General features: G+C 34.1%; 1 protein-coding gene across 1 annotated transcript in view; it reads right to left on the reverse strand.

The window, feature by feature from the left end:
- Positions 1 to 26919, reverse strand: part of LOC145249431 (uncharacterized) — a 911941-nt gene that overhangs the window by 269831 nt on the left and 615191 nt on the right. The window contains exons 81-82 of the mRNA XM_080110989.1: positions 3830 to 4013; positions 2391 to 2623 (exon numbers count right to left, since the gene is read on the reverse strand). Coding sequence (XP_079967115.1) covers positions 2391 to 2623; positions 3830 to 4013 — 417 coding nt within the window. The remainder of the gene's footprint in view (positions 1 to 2390; positions 2624 to 3829; positions 4014 to 26919) is intronic.

Here is a 26919-nt window from a genome sequence, read left to right on the forward strand (position 1 = left end):
ACACACACACACGCGCGCACACACACACACACACACACACACACATATATATATATATATATATATATATATATATATATATATATATATATATATATATATGCCCTGTTGTGGCGATAGCGATGTAGAAGAATCGTTCAGAAAGTCATTAAATTATGTCTGATAACGTAAACTAAAAACTACAAAGTTTCGACCCAGTTTTGATATGGAAAGCGGAATAGAGAAACAATACGCCCAAAGAAGGAGACATCATTGACGACCCAACTTTGCGCTTTCCAGGTTTTGCTACAAGTTGTAGGAAGCAGTGTATAGCTCAAACCGGATCAGAACAAGACACTGCAGAAATGCAGTAAACAAACACAGGTGGAGATAAATAGACTCCTTCAATCTGTCCAGTGTGTAAAGAAGTTCCCCAGGACGCAGATCATTTGATCCTACACTTTCCAACCACTCGACTGGAAGGAGGCTATGCGACTGGCCATCTATTTTAAGACAGTTTCTCAGACTGGTTAAAAAATAGCAGTATCGAGGTCTATCTTATACGATACTATTAGTGTATCTTTATAAGAAGTAAGTTAACAAAGTTTGTGAACTATACTTTACAACATTTATGATTTGAAACAAGGGACACAGATTAAAATAGTTTTTAATCTATATCCCTTGTTTCGAACAATACATGTAAATAGTAGCTTGAAAAATTTTAACTTCCCTCTGATATTGATGAATTATCTCCAATATTAACAATTTTTTTATCTGGTTAGGATGGTCTTATAAATATTACCATTAATATTTGTATACTCTTTTGGTTTCCAAGCTTCTACGACTAATCAGAGTAGATTCAGCAGCTCCGATGAGTCGTAGAAGACGAAACACGTGTCAGTGGATAATTATATTTTAACAATACATATGCCGCTCCGCATTTGGGAGTACTAAATTGGCCAAAGAGAAAATTGTTCCCAACTCGCATTTAAGTAAAAATCATTTTCGTATAAATAATTGAATGCATTCAAAAAATATCGCAAAACAAAAACAAATAACATATATATATATATATATATATATATATATATATATATATATATATATATATATATATATGTGTGTGTGTGTGTGTGTGTGTTTGTGTGTGTGTGTGTGAAGAGATTATTCCAAAGGTCAAATATATTTAAAATCAATTAACCAATAGTAATCGACTTATATCAATAAGAATTATAGCCACGTGAATTGACTCAAATATTAAGCAACATAATTAACATTTCGGCAATTGAGCATATATATATATATATATATATATATATATATATATATATATATATACTAGCAAAAACCAAAAACAAGAAGAAGGAATAACTTCATATTTGTATTTGTTCGGATATTATATATATATATATATATATATATATATATATATATATATATATATATATATATAAAATATATTTTAGTCATCGACATACAGACCTGTTTCGTTGTATCACAACTCATCAGTGCCGCTAGACTAACACCTCTCCCAAGCCGAGGATCGAACCTAGAACCGTCGTGATGACAGTCGGCAGTCCTACCCCTTGACTACGGAATCGGTGGCCGAAATTAACCTGTCCGAACGATTATTTAAATTAACATCCGTCCGCTACTCGTAGAGGGCTCAAACGTTTGTTTGTAAACAAATCGCGAGCTTCGCATTATTTCAGCTAAATTAAGTAGCGAGTAAGATAATTTACGAGAGTGCTCTACCAAAGAGGGGAGCTTTATAAAATATATTTTAGTCATCGACATACAGACCTGTTTCGTTGTATCACAACTCATCAGTGCCGCTAGACTAACACCTCTCCCAAGCCGAGGATCGAACCTAGAACCGTCGTGATGACAGTCGGCAGTCCTACCCCTTGACTACGGAATCGGTGGCCGAAATTAACCTGTCCGAACGATTATTTAAATTAACATCCGTCCGCTACTCGTAGAGGGCTCAAACGTTTGTTTGTAAACAAATCGCGAGCTTCGCATTATTTCAGCTAAATTAAGTAGCGAGTAAGATAATTTACGAGAGTGCTCTACCAAAGAGGGGAGCTTTATAAAATATATTTTAGTCATCGACATACAGACCTGTTTCGTTGTATCACAACTCATCAGTGCCGCTAGACTAACACCTCTCCCAAGCCGAGGATCGAACCTAGAACCGTCGTGATGACAGTCGGCAGTCCTACCCCTTGACTACGGAATCGGTGGCCGAAATTAACCTGTCCGAACGATTATTTAAATTAACATCCGTCCGCTACTCGTAGAGGGCTCAAACGTTTGTTTGTAAACAAATCGCGAGCTTCGCATTATTTCAGCTAAAAACATTTTATAATTCAGAGTAGCATAGAAAAAGGGAAAGAGGTGTAGTTTACCTGTCAAGTTGAGTGTGTCATAACGGACATCAGTTGAACGTTCAACAACCTGAGTTTTTGTTTGTTTTTGCACAAGGTCTTCTGTGTTTCCTTTTACCACCAAATGACTTAAGGATGCAGGTAAAACTTCACTTCCCTCTTCGATGTAAATTGTCCCTGGTCCTGCTTTTACGGAACTAAACTTCTGGCTATTGCCTTGTCCGAAAGCTGTGATCGAACCAGAAAATACGTACCTACAATAGAATCATAATTAAATTAACCGACAACAACGATAACCACAACGACGACGACCAATGAGGTGCCTTCAATAAGTTTCCAGATTTTTCTGTACAGGCATTTAATATTGTCGTAGACTCTTGAAAATTCTGTATATATTTTCTATAGACATGCAGTGACTGACCAAATGTTATGATTTTAGATTCAGATGAACAGCTACAGCAGCAATTGGAATACACCCTATTAAAGCCTGATTGTGACAGCTAGTGAATTTTAAAAATGCAATCTGAACGTGAAGACACGTTAGAAGAATAGTATGCAAAAAAAAACATTTTTAAACATAGAAAAATGCCACAGAAACGTATGAACTTCTTCAAACTGCTCTTGGAGCATCTTGCATGAGTCCAGCAACATTTTTGAGTAGCGTAAGAGATGTAAGGAAGGTAGGAATCCTGTGAGGGACGATGAGAGCTGTGGGAGGAGTAAGGAAGTCAGAACACGAGAGTTGATTGGCTAAATCATTTTTTGAATAAGAACCGTCGTGTGTCTATAGAGACAATAGGCGCAGAGTTTGATATCAGTGTGAGCACTGTACATAAAATTATCCGCGAGGAACTGAAGACGTGGAAGACTTGTGTGAAATTTCTCCTAAGGGTGCTTAGAGAACATCACATACTATTTGACAAAATGGGCGTCAAGACAGTTCCTCATCCTCCCTATAGTCTAGACCTTGTTCCTTGTGACTTTTGGTTATTCCATAAGCTCAAGGAAAACCTTAGAAACTTTCGTCATGAGAATTGAGGAGATGAAAGAAGCTGTAACGGGGGCCATTGGCATGTTCACACAAGAGGACTTCAATCGGATGTTGATAGAATTCTATAAAAAGTGCATTGCAGCTGCATGGATTATTTTGAAATGAGTTCCATGTGTGTGCTATGAATAAAAGTGGCCATACGAAAAATGTCTGGGAACTTATTGAACGCTATGAATAAAAGTGGCCATACGAAAAATGTCTGGGAACTTATTGAACGCGCCTCATAAATATTTTATTATTTATCAATCCAATTCACATCGACTGTTTAGCAACTAGGAAGACGTATTTGTCGTCAATCATTGTTATTCTATTTTATTAACCATAAAACCAACTTTAAACAATTCAAATTAATAGAAAAAGAAGCAAACAAAATCTTTCCTTCATACGCTGTCGACAAATCGATATTTACCGGTGTTTAATTTTGATGTTAATTCTTCCGCCTGACCCTCCACCGCCTCGTCCGATTCCTTGTCCGCCATCAGAGGATAAATGACCGTGACCTTCAAACGATTTGGCATCAATAATGGCAGTGCCGCCGCTACCTCCACCTGCGTTGCCACTTCTTCCCGGTTCTCCATCGATCGAAATGCTTCCTACAACAGAGAAATACGTAATGAATGATTGTCGGCCAAACATGAAACGAATCTCCGCTGATTTGGAGAACAGCGATACTCTGTTATCTGTTTGCTCAATAAACACATTGTGAAGAATGAACGTAAAGAAAAATACACAGAGTTGCGAGAAATACAAAGCAGCTAAGGAATTACTTCTAGAAAATTAGATTTCTAGAGTTACGCATTATTTAAATATCCGATGATTGTTTGCCGTCTATCTGTTCCATTGGTTTGCTTCCCGGCCGAATACAGCACGGTGGTCTTCGAGTCTAATGTAAACATGTTCTTGTTGAACAATACTCTTAAATAATAAAACTCTACCCAATCTACCAATCAACCCTTAACCTCGAGTGGCCTTGATAAGTGGTGGCTTCCTTATTAAAAAAGTCTTAATTCACTCTAATAGTATTCGTATTATTTGGATTCTTCGGACTACTGTTCTCATCTGGAGTGTGATTTTCACAATGTTTCGATCGATGTAACCTCCGACCGTCTTCAGGTATATCTTGAACGCGGGAATGTTTCTATCGAACTCGGGAATTTGGACGGAATTTTGAATGGAACTCTTTTTTTTTTATTTCACGGGGATAGCATACTCTTTTTCGGTCAGCCATGACAAGGTAAATATCCTAAGTAATTCACAATTCTATTTTTTGGTTGCGCACACAAAGGATTGAACTTTCAACCTTCAGGAGAATATCATTTTTTTACAATTGATTTTTCTAGGTATTCTAACTCGACGATCAGACACATCCTGAAATATGTTCATTATAGGCGCACACAAATTCAACCTTCAGGAGAATATCATTTTTTTACAATTGATTTTTCTAGGTATTCTAACTCGACGATCAGACACATCCTGAAATATGTTCATTATAGGCGCACACAAATTCAACCTTCAGGAGAATATCATTTTTTTACAATTGATTTTTCTAGGTATTCTAACTCGACGATCAGACACATCCTGAAATATGTTCATTATAGGCGCACACAAATTCAACCTTCAGGAGAATATCATTTTTTTACAATTGATTTTTCTAGGTATTCTAACTCAGCGATTAGACACATCCTGAAATATGTTCATTATAGGCGCACACAAATTCAACCTTCAGGAGAATATCATTTTTTTACAATTGATTTTTCTAGGTATTCTAACTCGACGATCAGACACATCCTGAAATATGTTCATTATAGGCGCACACAAATTCAACCTTCAGGAGAATATCATTTTTTTACAATTGATTTTTCTAGGTATTCTAACTCGACGATCAGACACATCCTGAAATATGTTCATTACAGGCGCACACAAATTCAACCTTCAGGAGAATATCATTTTTTTACAATTGATTTTTCTAGGTATTCTAACTCGACGATCAGACACATCCTGAAATATGTTCATTATAGGCGCACACAAATTCAACCTTCAGGAGAATATCATTTTTTTACAATTGATTTTTCTAGGTATTCTAACTCGATGATCAGACACATCCTGAAATATGTTCATTATAGGCGCACACAAATTCAACCTTCAGGAGAATATCATTTTTTTACAATTGATTTTTCTAGGTATTCTAACTCGACGATCAGACACATCCTGAAATATGTTCATTATAGGCGCACACAAATTCAACCTTCAGGAGAATATCATTTTTTTACAATTGATTTTTCTAGGTATTCTAATTCGACGATCAGACACATCCTGAAATATGTTCATTATAGGCGCACACAAATTCAACCTTCAGGAGAATATCTTTTTTTTACAATTGATTTTTCTAGGTATTCTAACTCGACGATCAAACACATCCTGAAATATGTTCATTATAGGCGCACACAAATTCAACCTTCAGGAGAACATCATTTTTTTACAATTGATTTTTCTAGGTATTCTAACTCGACGATCAGACACATCCTGAAATATGTTCATTATAGGCGCACACAAATTCAACCTTTAGGAGAATATCATTTTTTTACAATTGATTTTTCTAGGTATTCTAACTCGACGATCAGACACATCCTGAAATATGTTCATTATTGGCGCACACAAATTCAACCTTCAGGAGAATATCATTTTTTTACAATTGATTTTTCTAGGTATTCTAACTCGACGATCAGACACATCCTGAAATATGTTCATTATAGGCGCACACAAATTCAACCTTCAGGAGAATATCACTTTTTTACAATTGATTTTTCTAGGTATTCTAACTCGACGATCAGACACACCCTGAAATATGTTCATTATAGGCGCACACAAATTCAACCTTCAGGAGAATATCAGTTTTTTACAATTGATTTTTCTAGGTATTCTAACTCGACGATCAGACACATCCTGAAATATGTTCATTATAGGCGCACACAAATTCAACCTTCAGGAGAATATCATTGTTTTACAATTGATTTTTCTAGGTATTCTAACTCGACGATCAGACACATCCTGAAATATGTTCATTATAGGCGCACACAAATTCAACCTTCAGGAGAATATCATTTTTTTACAATTGATTTTTCTAGGTATTCTAACTCGACGATCAGACACATCCTGAAATATGTTCATTATAGGCGCACACAAATTCAACCTTCAGGAGAATATCATTTTTTTACAATTGATTTTTCTAGGTATTCTAACTCGACGATCAGACACATCCTGAAATATGTTCATTATAGGCGCACACAAATTCAACCTTCAGGAGAATATCAGTTTTTTACAATTGATTTTTCTAGGTATTCTAACTCGACGATCAGACACATCCTGAAATATGTTCATTATAGGCGCACACAAATTCAACCTTCAGGAGAATATCATTTTTTTACAATTGATTTTTCTAGGTATTCTAACTCGACGATCAGACACATCCTGAAATATGTTCATTATAGGCGCACACAAATTCAACCTTCAGGAGAATATCATTTTTTTACAATTGATTTTTCTAGGTATTCTAACTCGACGATCAGACACATCCTGAAATATGTTCATTATAGGCGCACACAAATTCAACCTTCAGGAGAATATCATTTTTTTACAATTGATTTTTCTAGGTATTCTAACTCGACGATCAGACACATCCTGAAATATGTTCATTATAGGCGCACACAAATTCAACCTTCAGGAGAATATCATTTTTTTACAATTGATTTTTCTAGGTATTCTAACTCGACGATCAGACACATCCTGAAATATGTTCATTATAGGCGCACACAAATTAAACCTTCAGGAGAATATCATTTTTTTACAATTGATTTTTCTAGGTATTCTAACTCGACGATCAGACACATCCTGAAATATGTTCATTATAGGCGCACACAAATTCAACCTTCAGGAGAATATCAGTTTTTTACAATTGATTCTGCTAGGTATTCTAACTCGACGATCAGACACATCCTGAAATATGTTCATTATAGGCGCACACAAATTCAACCTTCAGGAGAATATCATTTTTTTACAATTGATTTTTCTAGGTATTCTAACTCGACGATCAGACACATCCTGAAATATGTTCATTATAGGCGCACACAAATTCAACCTTCAGGAGAATATCATTTTTTTACAATTGATTTTTCTAGGTATTCTAACTCGACGATCAGACACATCCTGAAATATGTTCATTATAGGCGCACACAAATTCAACCTTCAGGAGAATATCATTTTTTTACAATTGATTTTTCTAGGTATTCTAACTCGACGATCAGACACATCCTGAAATATGTTCATTATAGGCGCACACAAATTCAACCTTCAGGAGAATATCATTTTTTTACAATTGATTTTTCTAGGTATTCTAACTCGACGATCAGACACATCCTGAAATATGTTCATTATAGGCGCACACAAATTCAACCTTCAGGAGAATATCATTGTTTTACAATTGATTTTTCTAGGTATTCTAACTCGACGATCAGACACACCCTGAAATATGTTCATTATAGGCGCACACAAATTCAACCTTCAGGAGAATATCATTTTTTTACAATTGATTTTTCTAGGTATTCTAACTCGACGATCAGACACATCCTGAAATATGTTCATTATAGGCGCACACCAAATTCAACCTTCAGGAGAATATCATTTTTTTACAATTGATTTTTCTAGGTATTCTAACTCGACGATCAGACACATCCTGAAATATGTTCATTATAGGCGCACACAAATTCAACCTTCAGGAGAATATCATTTTTTTACAATTGATTTTTCTAGGTATTCTAACTCGACGATCAGACACATCCTGAAATATGTTCATTATAGGCGCACACAAATTCAACCTTCAGGAGAATATCATTTTTTTACAATTGATTTTTCTAGGTATTCTAACTCGACGATCAGACACATCCTGAAATATGTTCATTATAGGCGCACACAAATTCAACCTTCAGGAGAATATCATTTTTTTACAATCGATTTTTCTAGGTATTCTAACTCGACGATCAGACACATCCTGAAATATGTTCATTATAGGCGCACACAAATTCAACCTTCAGGAGAATATCATTTTTTTACAATTGATTTTTCTAGGTATTCTAACTCGACGATCAGACACATCCTGAAATATGTTCATTATAGGCGCACACAAATTCAACCTTCAGGAGAATATCAGTTTTTTACAATTGATTTTTCTAGGTATTCTAACTCGACGATCAGACACATCCTGAAATATGTTCATTATAGGGGCACACAAATTCAACCTTCAGGAGAATATCATTTTTTTACAATTGATTTTTCTAGGTATTCTAACTCGACGATCAGACACATCCTGAAATATGTTCATTATAGGCGCACACAAATTCAACCTTCAGGAGAATATCATTTTTTTACAATTGATTTTTCTAGGTATTCTAACTCGACGATCAGACACATCCTGAAATATGTTCATTATAGGCGCACACAAATTCAACCTTCAGGAGAATATCATTTTTTTACAATTGATTTTTCTAGGTATTCTAACTCGACGATCAGACACATCCTGAAATATGTTCATTATAGGCGCACACAAATTCAACCTTCAGGAGAATATCATTTTTTTACAATTGATTTTTCTAGGTATTCTAACTCGACGATCAGACACATCCTGAAATATGTTCATTATAGGCGCACACAAATTCAACCTTCAGGAGAATATCATTTTTTTACAATTGATTTTTCTAGGTATTCTAACTCGACGATCAGACACATCCTGAAATATGTTCATTATAGGCGCACACAAATTCAACCTTCAGGAGAATATCATTTTTTTACAATTGATTTTTCTAGGTATTCTAACTCGACGATCAGACACATCCTGAAATATGTTCATTATAGGCGCACACAAATTCAACCTTCAGGAGAATATCATTTTTTTACAATTGATTTTTCTAGGTATTCTAACTCGACGATCAGACACATCCTGAAATATGTTCATTATAGGCGCACACAAATTCAACCTTCAGGAGAATACCATTTTTTTACAATTGATTTTTCTAGGTATTCTAACTCGACGATCAGACACATCCTGAAATATATTCATTATAGGCGCACACAAATTCAACCTTCAGGAGAATATCATTTTTTTACAATTGATTTTTCTAGGTATTCTAACTCGACGATCAGACACATCCTGAAATATGTTCATTATAGGCGCACACAAATTCAACCTTCAGGAGAATATCATTTTTTTACAATTGATTTTTCTAGGTATTCTAACTCGACGATCAGACACATCCTGAAATATGTTCATTATAGGCGCACACAAATTCAACCTTCAGGAGAATATCATTTTTTTACAATTGATTTTTCTAGGTATTCTAACTCGACGATCAGACACATCCTGAAATATGTTCATTATAGGCGCACACAAATTCAACCTTCAGGAGAATATCATTTTTTTACAATTGATTTTTCTAGGTATTCTAACTCGACGATCAGACACATCCTGAAATATGTTCATTATAGGCGCACACAAATTCAACCTTCAGGAGAATATCATTTTTTTACAATTGATTTTTCTAGGTATTCTACCTCGACGATCAGACACATCCTGAAATATGTTCATTATAGGCGCACACAAATTCAACCTTCAGGAGAATATCATTTTTTTACAATTGATTTTTCTAGGTATTCTAACTCGACGATCAGACACATCCTGAAATATGTTCATTATAGGCGCACACAAATTCAACCTTCAGGAGAATATCATTTTTTTACAATTGATTTTTCTAGGTATTCTAACTCGATGATCAGACACATCCTGAAATATGTTCATTATAGGCGCACACAAATTCAACCTTCAGGAGAATATCATTTTTTTACAATTGATTTTTCTAGGTATTCTAACTCGACGATCAGACACATCCTGAAATATGTTCATTATAGGCGCACACAAATTCAACCTTCAGGAGAATATCATTTTTTTACAATTGATTTTTCTAGGTATTCTAACTCGACGATCAGACACATCCTGAAATATGTTCATTATAGGCGCACACAAATTCAACCTTCAGGAGAATATCATTTTTTTACAATTGATTTTTCTAGGTATTCTAACTCGACGATCAGACACATCCTGAAATATGTTCATTATAGGCGCACACAAATTCAACCTTCAGGAGAATATCATTTTTTTACAATTGATTTTTCTAGGTATTCTAACTCGACGATCAGACACATCCTGAAATATGTTCATTATAGGCGCACACAAATTCAACCTTCAGGAGAATATCATTTTTTTACAATTGATTTTTCTAGGTATTCTAACTCGACGATAAGACACATCCTGAAATATGTTCATTATAGGCGCACACAAATTCAACCTTCAGGAGAATATCATTTTTTTACAATTGATTTTTCTAGGTATTCTAACTCGACGATCAGACACATCCTGAAATATGTTCATTATAGGCGCACACAAATTCAACCTTCAGGAGAATATCATTTTTTTACAATTGATTTTTCTAGGTATTCTAACTCGACGATCAGACACATCCTGAAATATGTTCATTATAGGCGCACACAAATTCAACCTTCAGGAGAATATCATTTTTTTACAATTGATTTTTCTAGGTATTCTAACTCGACGATCAGACACATCCTGAAATATGTTCATTATAGGCGCACACAAATTCAACCTTCAGGAGAATATCATTTTTTTACAATTGATTTTTCTAGGTATTCTAACTCGACGATCAGACACATCCTGAAATATGTTCATTATAGGCGCACACAAATTCAACCTTCAGGAGAATATCATTTTTTTACAATTGATTTTTCTAGGTATTCTAACTCGACGATCAGACACATCCTGAAATATGTTCATTATAGGCGCACACAAATTCAACCTTCAGGAGAATATCATTTTTTTACAATTGATTTTTCTAGGTATTCTAACTCGACGATCAGACACATCCTGAAATATGTTCATTATAGGCGCACACAAATTCAACCTTCAGGAGAATATCATTTTTTTACAATTGATTTTTCTAGGTATTCTAACTCGACGATCAGACACATCCTGAAATATGTTCATTATAGGCGCACACAAATTCAACCTTCAGGAGAATATCATTTTTTTACAATTGATTTTTCTAGGTATTCTAACTCGACGATCAGACACATCCTGAAATATATTCATTATAGGCGCACACAAATTCAACCTTCAGGAGAATATCATTTTTTTACAATTGATTTTTCTAGGTATTCTAACTCGACGATCAGACACATCCTGAAATATGTTCATTATAGGCGCACACAAATTAAACCTTCAGGAGAATATCATTTTTTTACAATTGATTTTTCTAGGTATTCTAACTCGACGATTAGACACATCCTGAAATATGTTCATTATAGGCGCACACAAATTCAACCTTCAGGAGAATATCATTTTTTTACAATTGATTTTTCTAGGTATTCTAACTCGACGATCAGACACATCCTGAAATATGTTCATTATAGGCGCACACAAATTCAACCTTCAGGAGAATATCATTTTTTTACAATTGATTTTTCTAGGTATTCTAACTCGACGATCAGACACATCCTGAAATATGTTCATTATAGGCGCACACAAATTCAACCTTCAGGAGAATATCATTTTTTTACAATTGATTTTTCTAGGTATTCTAACTCGACGATCAGACACATCCTGAAATATGTTCATTATAGGCGCACACAAATTCAACCTTCAGGAGAATATCATTTTTTTACAATTGATTTTTCTAGGTATTCTAACTCGACGATCAGACACATCCTGAAATATGTTCATTATAGGCGCACACAAATTCAACCTTCAGGAGAATATCAGTTTTTTACAATTGATTTTTCTAGGTATTCTAACTCGACGATCAGACACATCCTGAAATATGTTCATTATAGGCGCACACAAATTCAACCTTCAGGAGAATATCATTTTTTTACAATTGATTTTTCTAGGTATTCTAACTCGACGATCAGACACATCCTGAAATATATTCATTATAGGCGCACACAAATTCAACCTTCAGGAGAATATCATTTTTTTACAATTGATTTTTCTAGGTATTCTAACTCGACGATCAGACACATCCTGAAATATGTTCATTATAGGCGCACACAAATTAAACCTTCAGGAGAATATCATTTTTTTACAATTGATTTTTCTAGGTATTCTAACTCGACGATTAGACACATCCTGAAATATGTTCATTATAGGCGCACACAAATTCAACCTTCAGGAGAATATCATTTTTTTACAATTGATTTTTCTAGGTATTCTAACTCGACGATCAGACACATCCTGAAATATGTTCATTATAGGCGCACACAAATTCAACCTTCAGGAGAATATCATTTTTTTACAATTGATTTTTCTAGGTATTCTAATTCGACGATCAGACACATCCTGAAATATGTTCATTATAGGCGCACACAAATTCAACCTTCAGGAGAATATCATTTTTTTACAATTGATTTTTCTAGGTATTCTAACTCGACGATCAGACACATCCTGAAATATGTTCATTATAGGCGCACACAAATTCAACCTTCAGGAGAATATCATTTTTTTACAATTGATTTTTCTAGGTATTCTAACTCGACGATCAGACACATCCTGAAATATGTTCATTATAGGCGCACACAAATTAAACCTTCAGGAGAATATCATTTTTTTACAATTGATTTTTCTAGGTATTCTAACTCGACGATCAGACACATCCTGAAATATGTTCATTATAGGCGCACACAAATTCAACCTTCAGGAGAATATCATTTTTTTACAATTGATTTTTCTAGGTATTCTAACTCGACGATCAGACACATCCTGAAATATGTTCATTATAGGCGCACACAAATTCAACCTTCAGGAGAATATCAGTTTTTTACAATTGATTTTTCTAGGTATTCTAACTCGACGATCAGACACATCCTGAAATATGTTCATTATAGGCGCACACAAATTCAACCTTCAGGAGAATATCATTTTTTTACAATTGATTTTTCTAGGTATTCTAACTCGACGATCAGACACATCCTGAAATATGTTCATTATAGGCGCACACAAATTCAACCTTCAGGAGAATATCATTTTTTTACAATTGATTTTTCTAGGTATTCTAACTCGACGATCAGACACATCCTGAAATATGTTCATTATAGGCGCACACAAATTCAACCTTCAGGAGAATATCAGTTTTTTACAATTGATTTTTCTAGGTATTCTAACTCGACGATCAGACACATCCTGAAATATGTTCATTATAGGCGCACACAAATTCAACCTTCAGGAGAATATCAGTTTTTTACAATTGATTTTTCTAGGTATTCTAACTCGACGATCAGACACATCCTGAAATATGTTCATTATAGGCGCACACAAATTCAACCTTCAGGAGAATATCATTTTTTTACAATTGATTTTTCTAGGTATTCTAACTCGACGATCAGACACATCCTGAAATATGTTCATTATAGGCGCACACAAATTCAACCTTCAGGAGAATATCATTTTTTTACAATTGATTTTTCTAGGTATTCTAACTCGACGATCAGACACATCCTGAAATATGTTCATTATAGGCGCACACAAATTCAACCTTCAGGAGAATATCATTTTTTTACAATTGATTTTTCTAGGTATTCTAACTCGACGATCAGACACATCCTGAAATATGTTCATTATAGGCGCACACAAATTCAACCTTCAGGAGAATATCATTTTTTTACAATTGATTTTTCTAGGTATTCTAACTCGACGATCAGACACATCCTGAAATATGTTCATTATAGGCGCACACAAATTCAACCTTCAGGAGAATATCATTTTTTTACAATTGATTTTTCTAGGTATTCTAACTCGACGATCAGACACATCCTGAAATATATTCATTATAGGCGCACACAAATTCAACCTTCAGGAGAATATCATTTTTTTACAATTGATTTTTCTAGGTATTCTAACTCGACGATCAGACACATCCTGAAATATGTTCATTATAGGCGCACACAAATTCAACCTTCAGGAGAATATCATTTTTTTACAATTGATTTTTCTAGGTATTCTAACTCGACGATCAGACACATCCTGAAATATGTTCATTATAGGCGCACACAAATTCAACCTTCAGGAGAATATCAGTTTTTTACAATTGATTTTTCTAGGTATTCTAACTCGACGATCAGACACATCCTGAAATATGTTCATTATAGGCGCACACAAATTCAACCTTCAGGAGAATATCATTTTTTTACAATTGATTTTTCTAGGTATTCTAACTCGACGATCAGACACATCCTGAAATATATTCATTATAGGCGCACACAAATTCAACCTTCAGGAGAATATCATTTTTTTACAATTGATTTTTCTAGGTATTCTAACTCGACGATCAGACACATCCTGAAATATGTTCATTATAGGCGCACACAAATTCAACCTTCAGGAGAATATCATTTTTTTACAATTGATTTTTCTAGGTATTCTAACTCGACGATCAGACACATCCTGAAATATGTTCATTATTGGCGCACACAAATTCAACCTTCAGGAGAATATCATTTTTTTACAATTGATTTTTCTAGGTATTCTAACTCGACGATCAGACACATCCTGAAATATGTTCATTATAGGCGCACACAAATTCAACCTTCAGGAGAATATCATTTTTTTGCAATTGATTTTTCTAGGTATTCTAACTCGACGATCAGACACATCCTGAAATATGTTCATTATAGGCGCACACAAATTCAACCTTCAGGAGAATATCATTTTTTTACAATTGATTTTTCTAGGTATTCTAACTCGACGATCAGACACATCCTGAAATATGTTCATTATAGGCGCACACAAATTCAACCTTCAGGAGAATATCAGTTTTTTACAATTGATTTTTCTAGGTATTCTAACTCGACGATCAGACACATCCTGAAATATGTTCATTATAGGCGCACACAAATTCAACCTTCAGGAGAATATCAGTTTTTTACAATTGATTTTTCTAGGTATTCTAACTCGACGATCAGACACATCCTGAAATATGTTCATTATAGGCGCACACAAATTCAACCTTCAGGAGAATATCATTTTTTTACAATTGATTTTTCTAGGTATTCTAACTCGACGATCAGACACATCCTGAAATATATTCATTATAGGCGCACACAAATTCAACCTTCAGGAGAATATCATTTTTTTACAATTGATTTTTCTAGGTATTCTAACTCGACGATCAGACACATCCTGAAATATGTTCATTATAGGCGCACACAAATTCAACCTTCAGGAGAATATCATTTTTTTACAATTGATTTTTCTAGGTATTCTAACTCGACGATCAGACACATCCTGAAATATGTTCATTATAGGCGCACACAAATTCAACCTTCAGGAGAATATCAGTTTTTTACAATTGATTTTTCTAGGTATTCTAACTCGACGATCAGACACATCCTGAAATATGTTCATTATAGGCGCACACAAATTCAACCTTCAGGAGAATATCATTTTTTTACAATTGATTTTTCTAGGTATTCTAACTTGACGATCAGACACATCCTGAAATATGTTCATTATAGGCGCACACAAATTCAACCTTCAGGAGAATATCATTTTTTTACAATTGATTTTTCTAGGTATTCTAACTCGACGATCAGACACATCCTGAAATATGTTCATTATAGGCGCACACAAATTCAACCTTCAGGAGAATATCATTTTTTTACAATTGATTTTTCTAGGTATTCTAACTCGACGATCAGACACATCCTGAAATATATTCATTATAGGCGCACACAAATTCAACCTTCAGGAGAATATCATTTTTTTACAATTGATTTTTCTAGGTATTCTAACTCGACGATCAGACACATCCTGAAATATGTTCATTATAGGCGCACACAAATTCAACCTTCAGGAGAATATCATTTTTTTACAATTGATTTTTCTAGGTATTCTAACTCGACGATCAGACACATCCTGAAATATGTTCATTATTGGCGCACACAAATTCAACCTTCAGGAGAATATCATTTTTTTACAATTGATTTTTCTAGGTATTCTAACTCGACGATCAGACACATCCTGAAATATGTTCATTATAGGCGCACACAAATTCAACCTTCAGGAGAATATCATTTTTTTACAATTGATTTTTCTAGGTATTCTAACTCGACGATCAGACACATCCTGAAATATGTTCATTATAGGCGCACACAAATTCAACCTTCAGGAGAATATCATTTTTTTACAATTGATTTTTCTAGGTATTCTAACTCGACGATCAGACACATCCTGAAATATGTTCATTATAGGCGCACACAAATTCAACCTTCAGGAGAATATCAGTTTTTTACAATTGATTTTTCTAGGTATTCTAACTCGACGATCAGACACATCCTGAAATATGTTCATTATAGGCGCACACAAATTCAACCTTCAGGAGAATATCAGTTTTTTACAATTGATTTTTCTAGGTATTCTAACTCGACGATCAGACACATCCTGAAATATGTTCATTATAGGCGCACACAAATTCAACCTTCAGGAGAATATCATTTTTTTACAATTGATTTTTCTAGGTATTCTAACTCGACGATCAGACACATCCTGAAATATATTCATTATAGGCGCACACAAATTCAACCTTCAGGAGAATATCATTTTTTTACAATTGATTTTTCTAGGTATTCTAACTCGACGATCAGACACATCCTGAAATATGTTCATTATAGGCGCACACAAATTCAACCTTCAGGAGAATATCATTTTTTTACAATTGATTTTTCTAGGTATTCTAACTCGACGATCAGACACATCCTGAAATATGTTCATTATAGGCGCACACAAATTCAACCTTCAGGAGAATATCAGTTTTTTACAATTGATTTTTCTAGGTATTCTAACTCGACGATCAGACACATCCTGAAATATGTTCATTATAGGCGCACACAAATTCAACCTTCAGGAGAATATCATTTTTTTACAATTGATTTTTCTAGGTATTCTAACTTGACGATCAGACACATCCTGAAATATGTTCATTATAGGCGCACACAAATTCAACCTTCAGGAGAATATCATTTTTTTACAATTGATTTTTCTAGGTATTCTAACTCGACGATCAGACACATCCTGAAATATGTTCATTATAGGCGCACACAAATTCAACCTTCAGGAGAATATCATTTTTTTACAATTGATTTTTCTAGGTATTCTAACTCGACGATCAGACACATCCTGAAATATGTTCATTATAGGCGCACACAAATTCAACCTTCAGGAGAATATCAGTTTTTTACAATTGATTTTTCTAGGTATTCTAACTCGACGATCAGACACATCCTGAAATATGTTCATTATAGGCGCACACAAATTCAACCTTCAGGAGAATATCAGTTTTTTACAATTGATTTTTCTAGGTATTCTAACTCGACGATCAGACACATCCTGAAATATGTTCATTATAGGCGCACACAAATTCAACCTTCAGGAGAATATCATTTTTTTACCATTGATTTTTCTAGGTATTCTAACTCGACGATCAGACACATCCTGAAATATGTTCATTATAGGCGCACACAAATTCAACATTCAGGAGAATATCATTTTTTTACAATTGATTTTTCTAGGTATTCTAACTCGACGATCAGACACATCCTGAAATATGTTCATTATAGGCGCACACAAATTCAACCTTCAGGAGAATATCATTTTTTTACAATTGATTTTTCTAGATATTCTAACTCGACGATCAGACACATCCTGAAATATGTTCATTATAGGCGCACACAAATTCAACCTTCAGGAGAATATCATTTTTTTACAATTGATTTTTCTAGGTATTCTAACTCGACGATCAGACACATCCTGAAATATGTTCATTATAGGCGCACACAAATTCAACCTTCAGGAGAATATCATTTTTTTACAATTGATTTTTCTAGGTATTCTAACTCGACGATCAGACACATCCTGAAATATATTCATTATAGGCGCACACAAATTCAACCTTCAGGAGAATATCATTTTTTTACAATTGATTTTTCTAGGTATTCTAACTCGACGATCAGACACATCCTGAAATATGTTCATTATAGGCGCACACAAATTCAACCTTCAGGAGAATATCATTTTTTTACAATTGATTTTTCTAGGTATTCTAACTCGACGATCAGACACATCCTGAAATATGTTCATTATAGGCGCACACAAATTCAACCTTCAGGAGAATATCATTTTTTTACAATTGATTTTTCTAGGTATTCTAACTCGACGATCAGACACATCCTGAAATATATTCATTATAGGCGCACACAAATTCAACCTTCAGGAGAATATCATTTTTTTACAATTGATTTTTCTAGGTATTCTAACTCGACGATCAGACACATCCTGAAATATGTTCATTATAGGCGCACACAAATTCAACCTTCAGGAGAATATCATTTTTTTACAATTGATTTTTCTAGGTATTCTAACTCGACGATCAGTCACATCCTGAAATATGTTCATTATAGGCGCACACAAATTCAACCTTCAGGAGAATATCATTTTTTTACAATTGATTTTTCTAGGTATTCTAACTCGACGATCAGACACATCCTGAAATATATTCATTATAGGCGCACACAAATTCAACCTTCAGGAGAATATCATTTTTTTACAATTGATTTTTCTAGGTATTCTAACTCGACGATCAGACACATCCTGAAATATGTTCATTATAGGCGCACACAAATTCAACCTTCAGGAGAATATCATTTTTTTACAATTGATTTTTCTAGGTATTCTAACTCGACGATCAGACACATCCTGAAATATGTTCATTATAGGCGCACACAAATTCAACCTTCAGGAGAATATCAGTTTTTTACAATTGATTTTTCTAGGTATTCTAACTCGACGATCAGACACATCCTGAAATATGTTCATTATAGGCGCACACAAATTCAACCTTCAGGAGAATATCATTTTTTTACAATTGATTTTTCTAGGTATTCTAACTTGACGATCAGACACATCCTGAAATATGTTCATTATAGGCGCACACAAATTCAACCTTCAGGAGAATATCATTTTTTTACAATTGATTTTTCTAGGTATTCTAACTCGACGATCAGACACATCCTGAAATATGTTCATTATAGGCGCACACAAATTCAACCTTCAGGAGAATATCATTTTTTTACAATTGATTTTTCTAGGTATTCTAACTCGACGATCAGACACATCCTGAAATATGTTCATTATAGGCGCACACAAATTCAACCTTCAGGAGAATATCAGTTTTTTACAATTGATTTTTCTAGGTATTCTAACTCGACGATCAGACACATCCTGAAATATGTTCATTATAGGCGCACACAAATTCAACCTTCAGGAGAATATCAGTTTTTTACAATTGATTTTTCTAGGTATTCTAACTCGACGATCAGACACATCCTGAAATATGTTCATTATAGGCGCACACAAATTCAACCTTCAGGAGAATATCATTTTTTTACAATTGATTTTTCTAGGTATTCTAACTCGACGATCAGACACATCCTGAAATATGTTCATTATAGGCGCACACAAATTCAACATTCAGGAGAATATCATTTTTTTACAATTGATTTTTCTAGGTATTCTAACTCGACGATCAGACACATCCTGAAATATGTTCATTATAGGCGCACACAAATTCAACCTTCAGGAGAATATCATTTTTTTACAATTGATTTTTCTAGGTATTCTAACTCGACGATCAGACACATCCTGAAATATGTTCATTATAGGCGCACACAAATTCAACCTTCAGGAGAATATCATTTTTTTACAATTGATTTTTCTAGGTATTCTAACTCGACGATCAGACACATCCTGAAATATGTTCATTATAGGCGCACACAAATTCAACCTTCAGGAGAATATCATTTTTTTACAATTGATTTTTCTAGGTATTCTAACTCGACGATCAGACACATCCTGAAATATATTCATTATAGGCGCACACAAATTCAACCTTCAGGAGAATATCATTTTTTTACAATTGATTTTTCTAGGTATTCTAACTCGACGATCAGACACATCCTGAAATATGTTCATTATAGGCGCACACAAATTCAACCTTCAGGAGAATATCATTTTTTTACAATTGATTTTTCTAGGTATTCTAACTCGACGATCAGACACATCCTGAAATATGTTCATTATAGGCGCACACAAATTCAACCTTCAGGAGAATATCATTTTTTTACAATTGATTTTTCTAGGTATTCTAACTCGACGATCAGACACATCCTGAAATATATTCATTATAGGCGCACACAAATTCAACCTTCAGGAGAATATCATTTTTTTACAATTGATTTTTCTAGGTATTCTAACTCGACGATCAGACACATCCTGAAATATGTTCATTATAGGCGCACACAAATTCAACCTTCAGGAGAATATCATTTTTTTACAATTGATTTTTCTAGGTATTCTAACTCGACGATCAGTCACATCCTGAAATATGTTCATTATAGGCGCACACAAATTCAACCTTCAGGAGAATATCATTTTTTTACAATTGATTTTTCTAGGTATTCTAACTCGACGATTAGACACATCCTGAAATATGTTCATTATAGGCGCACACAAATTCAACCTTCAGGAGAATATCATTTTTTTACAATTGATTTTTCTAGGTATTCTAACTCGACGATCAGACACATCCTGAAATATGTTCATTATAGGCGCACACAAATTCAACCTTCAGGAGAATATCATTTTTTTACAATTGATTTTTCTAGGTATTCTAATTCGACGATCAGACACATCCTGAAATATGTTCATTATAGGCGCACACAAATTCAACCTTCAGGAGAATATCAGTTTTTTACAATTGATTTTTCTAGGTATTCTAACTCGACGATCAGACACATCCTGAAATATGTTCATTATAGGCGCACACAAATTCAACCTTCAGGAGAATATCATTTTTTTACAATTGATTTTTCTAGGTATTCTAACTCGACGATCAGACACATCCTGAAATATGTTCATTATAGGCGCACACAAATTCAACCTTCAGGAGAATATCATTTTTTTACAATTGATTTTTCTAGGTATTCTAACTCGACGATCAGACACATCCTGAAATATGTTCATTATAGGCGCACACAAATTCAACCTTCAGGAGAATATCATTTTTTTACAATTGATTTTTCTAGGTATTCTAACTCGACGATCAGACACATCCTGAAATATGTTCATTATAGGCGCACACAAATTCAACCAAAATTTGGACTACTTTATTTTTTTTACATTTTCACCCCAAACAAGGCACATTGCCACTGATGTGGTGGGCTCCTACAAGGGATATAAGCTACAGGGGTACTATGTAGGGAGTTGGGCAGCAAGATGTCGGTTCACGTTACACTTGAATTTGTGCATGTCAGTACAGTTGGGGAAGCAGGGACTCAGAAGGGAGTTCCCAAGTCTAGCAGTTCTGGGGAAGAAACTACTGGAATAGAAAGCGCTCTTACATCTAAGGATCTCTACTGTGTAGGGGTGGGATTTAGCTGCTTGTCGGGTTTGTCGGGAGTATTTACGTCGAGGGTGTACAAGTGCTTGCAGTTCGTCAGAGCATTCACTATTAACATACTTGTAGAACAGGCGGAGGGATACAATATTTCTTCGATGGGACAGAGGTTGAAGCTTAGATGACAGTTCAGAACATATCAGGTTGGCGACTCTCTTTTGAACCCTTTCTAGGAGCGAGACTAGTAGCAGATGCAGCAATACTCCATACATGGGCGATGGTGGCCTTATAGAGGTACAGGATACTTTCGGGTGTTAGTAGTTTTCTAGAACGGTAGAGAGTGCCTACCTTCTTCGCAGCGGTCCTGGCAATGCTCTCAATGTAACTGTTCCAGCTTATGTTCCCTGTGAATGTTAGACTAAGGAGTTTAAAAGAAGTACTTTAACGTAATGAGTCTATCCATTTATCTAATTTTCCTTTATCATTGAGTGGCTTTTGACCTGGATAACTGGTGAATAATTTGCCCACAAAATAAATGAACTTTTATTTATGAAAAACATACTTTTAGTAATTTATAAGATGAATTCCCTCCAGAGAATTATTGGAGTAATAATGTTAAAAAGAAGAGTGACAATAGTGTATAATAATAGAAAACAATATATATTAAGGTCATAATTATAAACTATGCATTAGTATAAACGTTAGATATCAACACGCCGTAATTATCTTAACATATTCGTTTTTGCTAGATTATCGAGGGTAAATAACCTGTCCACTACCAGATTGGTGATCATTTGGTGATACCAGGCGCTGTATGTAGAAATACGTCGGCACTTGTTCCAGCATCCCGGCTACTCTCAAACTATTTCAACTCTGTCCTGCCCCTTGATCAGGCTTGTTGGGTTGAGAGAGTGAAGTTTGTCTACGCAGAACCAGCTTTTTCTGAACCAAACGGACAGCTCAAGTAAACCACTATCCACAGTATGAACCGCTTTAGCTAAAGACAAAGAATTTAAAGTTGATTATCGCTGTTTTGTGTTTTTGTATTTGCATCTATTTTAAAATGATAAACCGTTTTTCTGTCAAGACTGCCCATTGATTTTCATGCAAAATTGTTACTGCGTTAACTATATAACATGTGTAATTTCCATTTCCTGTTTAATTTTGAATGTACGTCCATTTATTAATAACACAAGCACTGATATATATATATATATATATATATATATATATATATATATTTATATATATGTTTCGATGGAAATATATTTTATTTCCTTATAATATATACCAATCTTTATTTAAGAAGCTCAATGTAATTACAGAGCAATATAGTAGATAAATAACAAAAGACTATATTCCAAAGTTCATGGTGTTGACCATATTATGATTTATTCCTTTAATTCAGTTGACATTTACAATTCTTGACAGTATCTGTTTCGTAGCGCAAAATCAATCACTGAATTATTATATCAATCGGTGACTCTATTTTACCCTTAACTCATGAGGATAAATTGCAACAATCAATGCGTCAAAAGGAAATGAAGTACGTTTTGACATGATTAAACTAAAAAATTGAAAGATAAACTGTAAATACATTTTAATATGTTTCCATTACGTAATTTTTGCGATACGAAACAGATACTGTCAAGAATTGTAAATATTAACTGAATTAAAGGAATAAATTATAAGATGGTCAACATCATGAATTTTGGAATATAGACTTTTGTCATTTATTCACTATATATATATATATATATATATATATATATATATATATATATATATATATATATATATATATATATGATTGTTGAGCTGGATTAAATCCGACGATATGAAATAAAATGGAGGTGGAAGGACCTGGATACTCAACGTTTCGCCCGATTTATGCGGGCTTCTTCAAGACCATCCCTCTTGAAGAAGCCCGCATAAATCGGGCGAAACGTTGAGTATCCAGGTCCTTCCACCTCCATTTTATTTCATATATATATATATATATATATATATATATATATATATATATATATATATATATATATATATATATATTGATGTACATTGTAAGCTACTGAAAACAGAATATGCATATTCATATGAGCGTAGAATAAACCCGACCAAGTAAAACACTTCTATAATGCTACTTAGGATTTAATTCGGGTGTCTACGCTGCGGATAGACAGAGGAATAAGCGGCCACGGTTAGCATGTGTAAGAAATATGCGGAACAAGTAACTAGTATCGTTTGAGTACGAGACGAGCATAATTATACAAATGAAGCCCCGGTCGGAGGCGAAAATTACTTAATATAAGAAGACAGTTCTTGCTCGCGAGTTTTGTTTTGAACACAACATCGTTCGCACGTTTTTGTCTTTTTTGTTAATGAAAAGTACGGCTGCTATTAATATTGAGAGTGAACATCTTTGTTTTGAGTGAAGAGATGAAAATAAAGCATGGATTGGTATTCGTTCAACTAAATAATTTATGTGTCGGAAATAGGATTTAATTGCCTAAATATATAGTTTGACTTTAGTGCTATAAATTGATTAGATCTAAATATTCTAAGTTAAAGGTATTCAAGAGGCAAAAGTCGTGAATTAAAACGAGGTTATTAAGAGTGCTCAACACAAAAGAGCAAAATATATTATTTAGATTTAAATATATATATATATATATATATATATATATATTAATTCTTAGAACTGCACGCCTGTGGAACTCTGTTCTGTCTGCCTGCTTCCCACTGGACTACAACTTGGATGTCTTCAAGTCCAACGTTAACAAATACCTAATGAACCGTCCGTTTAAATAAACACTTCATCAAATCTCCACACTAACGTAATGTACTTGCAATAACCCTTATCCCTGAGTGGCTTCCGGGCCTTGATAAGTGGTGATCATTGTGTAAAAAAAAAATCACAATGATTTTAATTCACGACAAGCATGAATCTTTTTCTGCATATTCACAATGACTCACCGGTTCTCGTTAGATCAACTGAGTTAAGTGATTTCCCTCCTGGTTAATACTAAAATATATGACCATTTGAAAATAACAAGTGATGTGGAATTGCTGTTAGTCGTCTTCAACTTCTCTTTGGGATTGAAATAAAACAGTCCTGATTCAGATTGAGATTACGCAACCTTTGCTTTTAACTACACGCGCATGATGTGTGTCTTATTTGGCAATACGAAAGCAATGTTTAGTTTGGTCAGTACTAAATATAAGTGAATATTTGGGAATACCACGTGCTGCATGTATTATCCGCTTATCGCGGTATTTTTTTCATTCGCCCTGAACTTCTCTTTGCGTCTGACATCAAATAATGCTGATTCATAAGAGGTGTGGCTGAGGATTGCGCAACCCTTGCGTAATAATTACTCACGCATCCATCTTTAGACAAGATATCCATTGTTTCTTAAGACTGAACCGAGATCATGAATCATGTCGATCCATTTGTATAACGGCGCTAATCGAGAACAAACCACAAGATTCACGTGTGCATTGTTCGACCAATAAATAAACACCGTAGATAAGAACTAAGAAATATTAATGAGTAATTTGTAAATAAATGTTCTTGTTTATCGATGAAAAGATTATGGTTTGCTGATCTCCCAAATCAAATATCTTAGAACTAAAAATATAACGTGAACCTTTGTTACATATTAGGAACACAACGTCAATAGCGATTAAGTTAGTTAGTGTGACCTTTGAGTCATATTTAATGCATATAAAAATGACCTTAATCTCTATACAAAAATAGTTCTCAGATACAGGTGACGTATATTTGAGGCAAAGAACAAAGATAAACGCTGTACGCAAAAAACAGAAGTCGGACAGTGACTAATGATAAATTAAATCCATTTTTTTGAGTGAGAAAAAATGTTCACATCAGTTTTCTCTTGGGAAGACATATGAACGAGACACGGCGAATTATGTAAAATAATCTTAGGACAATGTTACTTAGATGTCTGTCAGTCTGTGTCATTCATTTCATACGTTAGAAAATTAAGTTTAAAAATTATATACTTGTTAAGATAACATTAGTCTATCTCTCCTAACTCTATGCTCTCAAAATTTAAACATTGGAGAAAACTCAGTGAAGTCTGTTTTTGAAAAAAGTGAAAAATAGCGACGAAGAGAGACAACAAATCAGTAAGTAATGAAAAGGAAAAAAGAAAAAAATATAATTCACATGTTATATCTATAACAGACATTTAAGCTTGTCATTGACTATTAAAAATAATTAGAAAAAGACTTAATGAATTAAGTGCAAAAATCGCGTAAAAGAAACGAGATAAAAAGATCGTATAAAGTATATTTATTAATAAAAATATTACCCCATTTTTAAAATGGACATCATCTACAATGCTAAAAATTACTTACAACAGAGAGCATCCTATATCTTCACAAAGCTGAAATCCACACATGCATGGGATATTAATCCATATCTGGGTTGGTGATCTACTACTAGTCTTTTGCTTTTAGACAAGGTTTAAAAAAAGAGTCAATAATCTAATAGGTTGCGCACTATTGATTAAACCCCCGGCTCTGGACCATCGACTCAGTGTCGCATCCCTATGCCTCTTTTACAAGTACTTTAATTAAATGTGCTCTGATGAAGTCACAACACTTGCTCCTCCCCGACGCACATACATCCGACCAATCTAACAAGTAGCAAAATCCCACCCCTTCTATTGTTGAGGTTATTTGATGTCAGAAACCCTTTTACTCTAATCGTTTCTTTTCTCGGACTGTTAGACGTTGGAATTACTTCCCAGTTCTCTGCTTCCTTTACTGTATCAATCTGCAGAAGTTTAAATGTTACATGAATAGATATCTCGTTGTTCAACTCTCCAGAGTTCCCTGTTATATATGATGTCAGATAGTAGTCGATTACGTTTAAGTGGCAATATGCCGTCTTGGGGGAGAAAAATAGAAAAAA

The sequence above is a fragment of the Euprymna scolopes genome, chromosome 28, assembly GCF_053919585.1.
Source record: "Euprymna scolopes isolate OS-2025 chromosome 28, ASM5391958v1, whole genome shotgun sequence".
NCBI lineage: Eukaryota > Metazoa > Mollusca > Cephalopoda > Sepiida > Sepiolidae > Euprymna > Euprymna scolopes.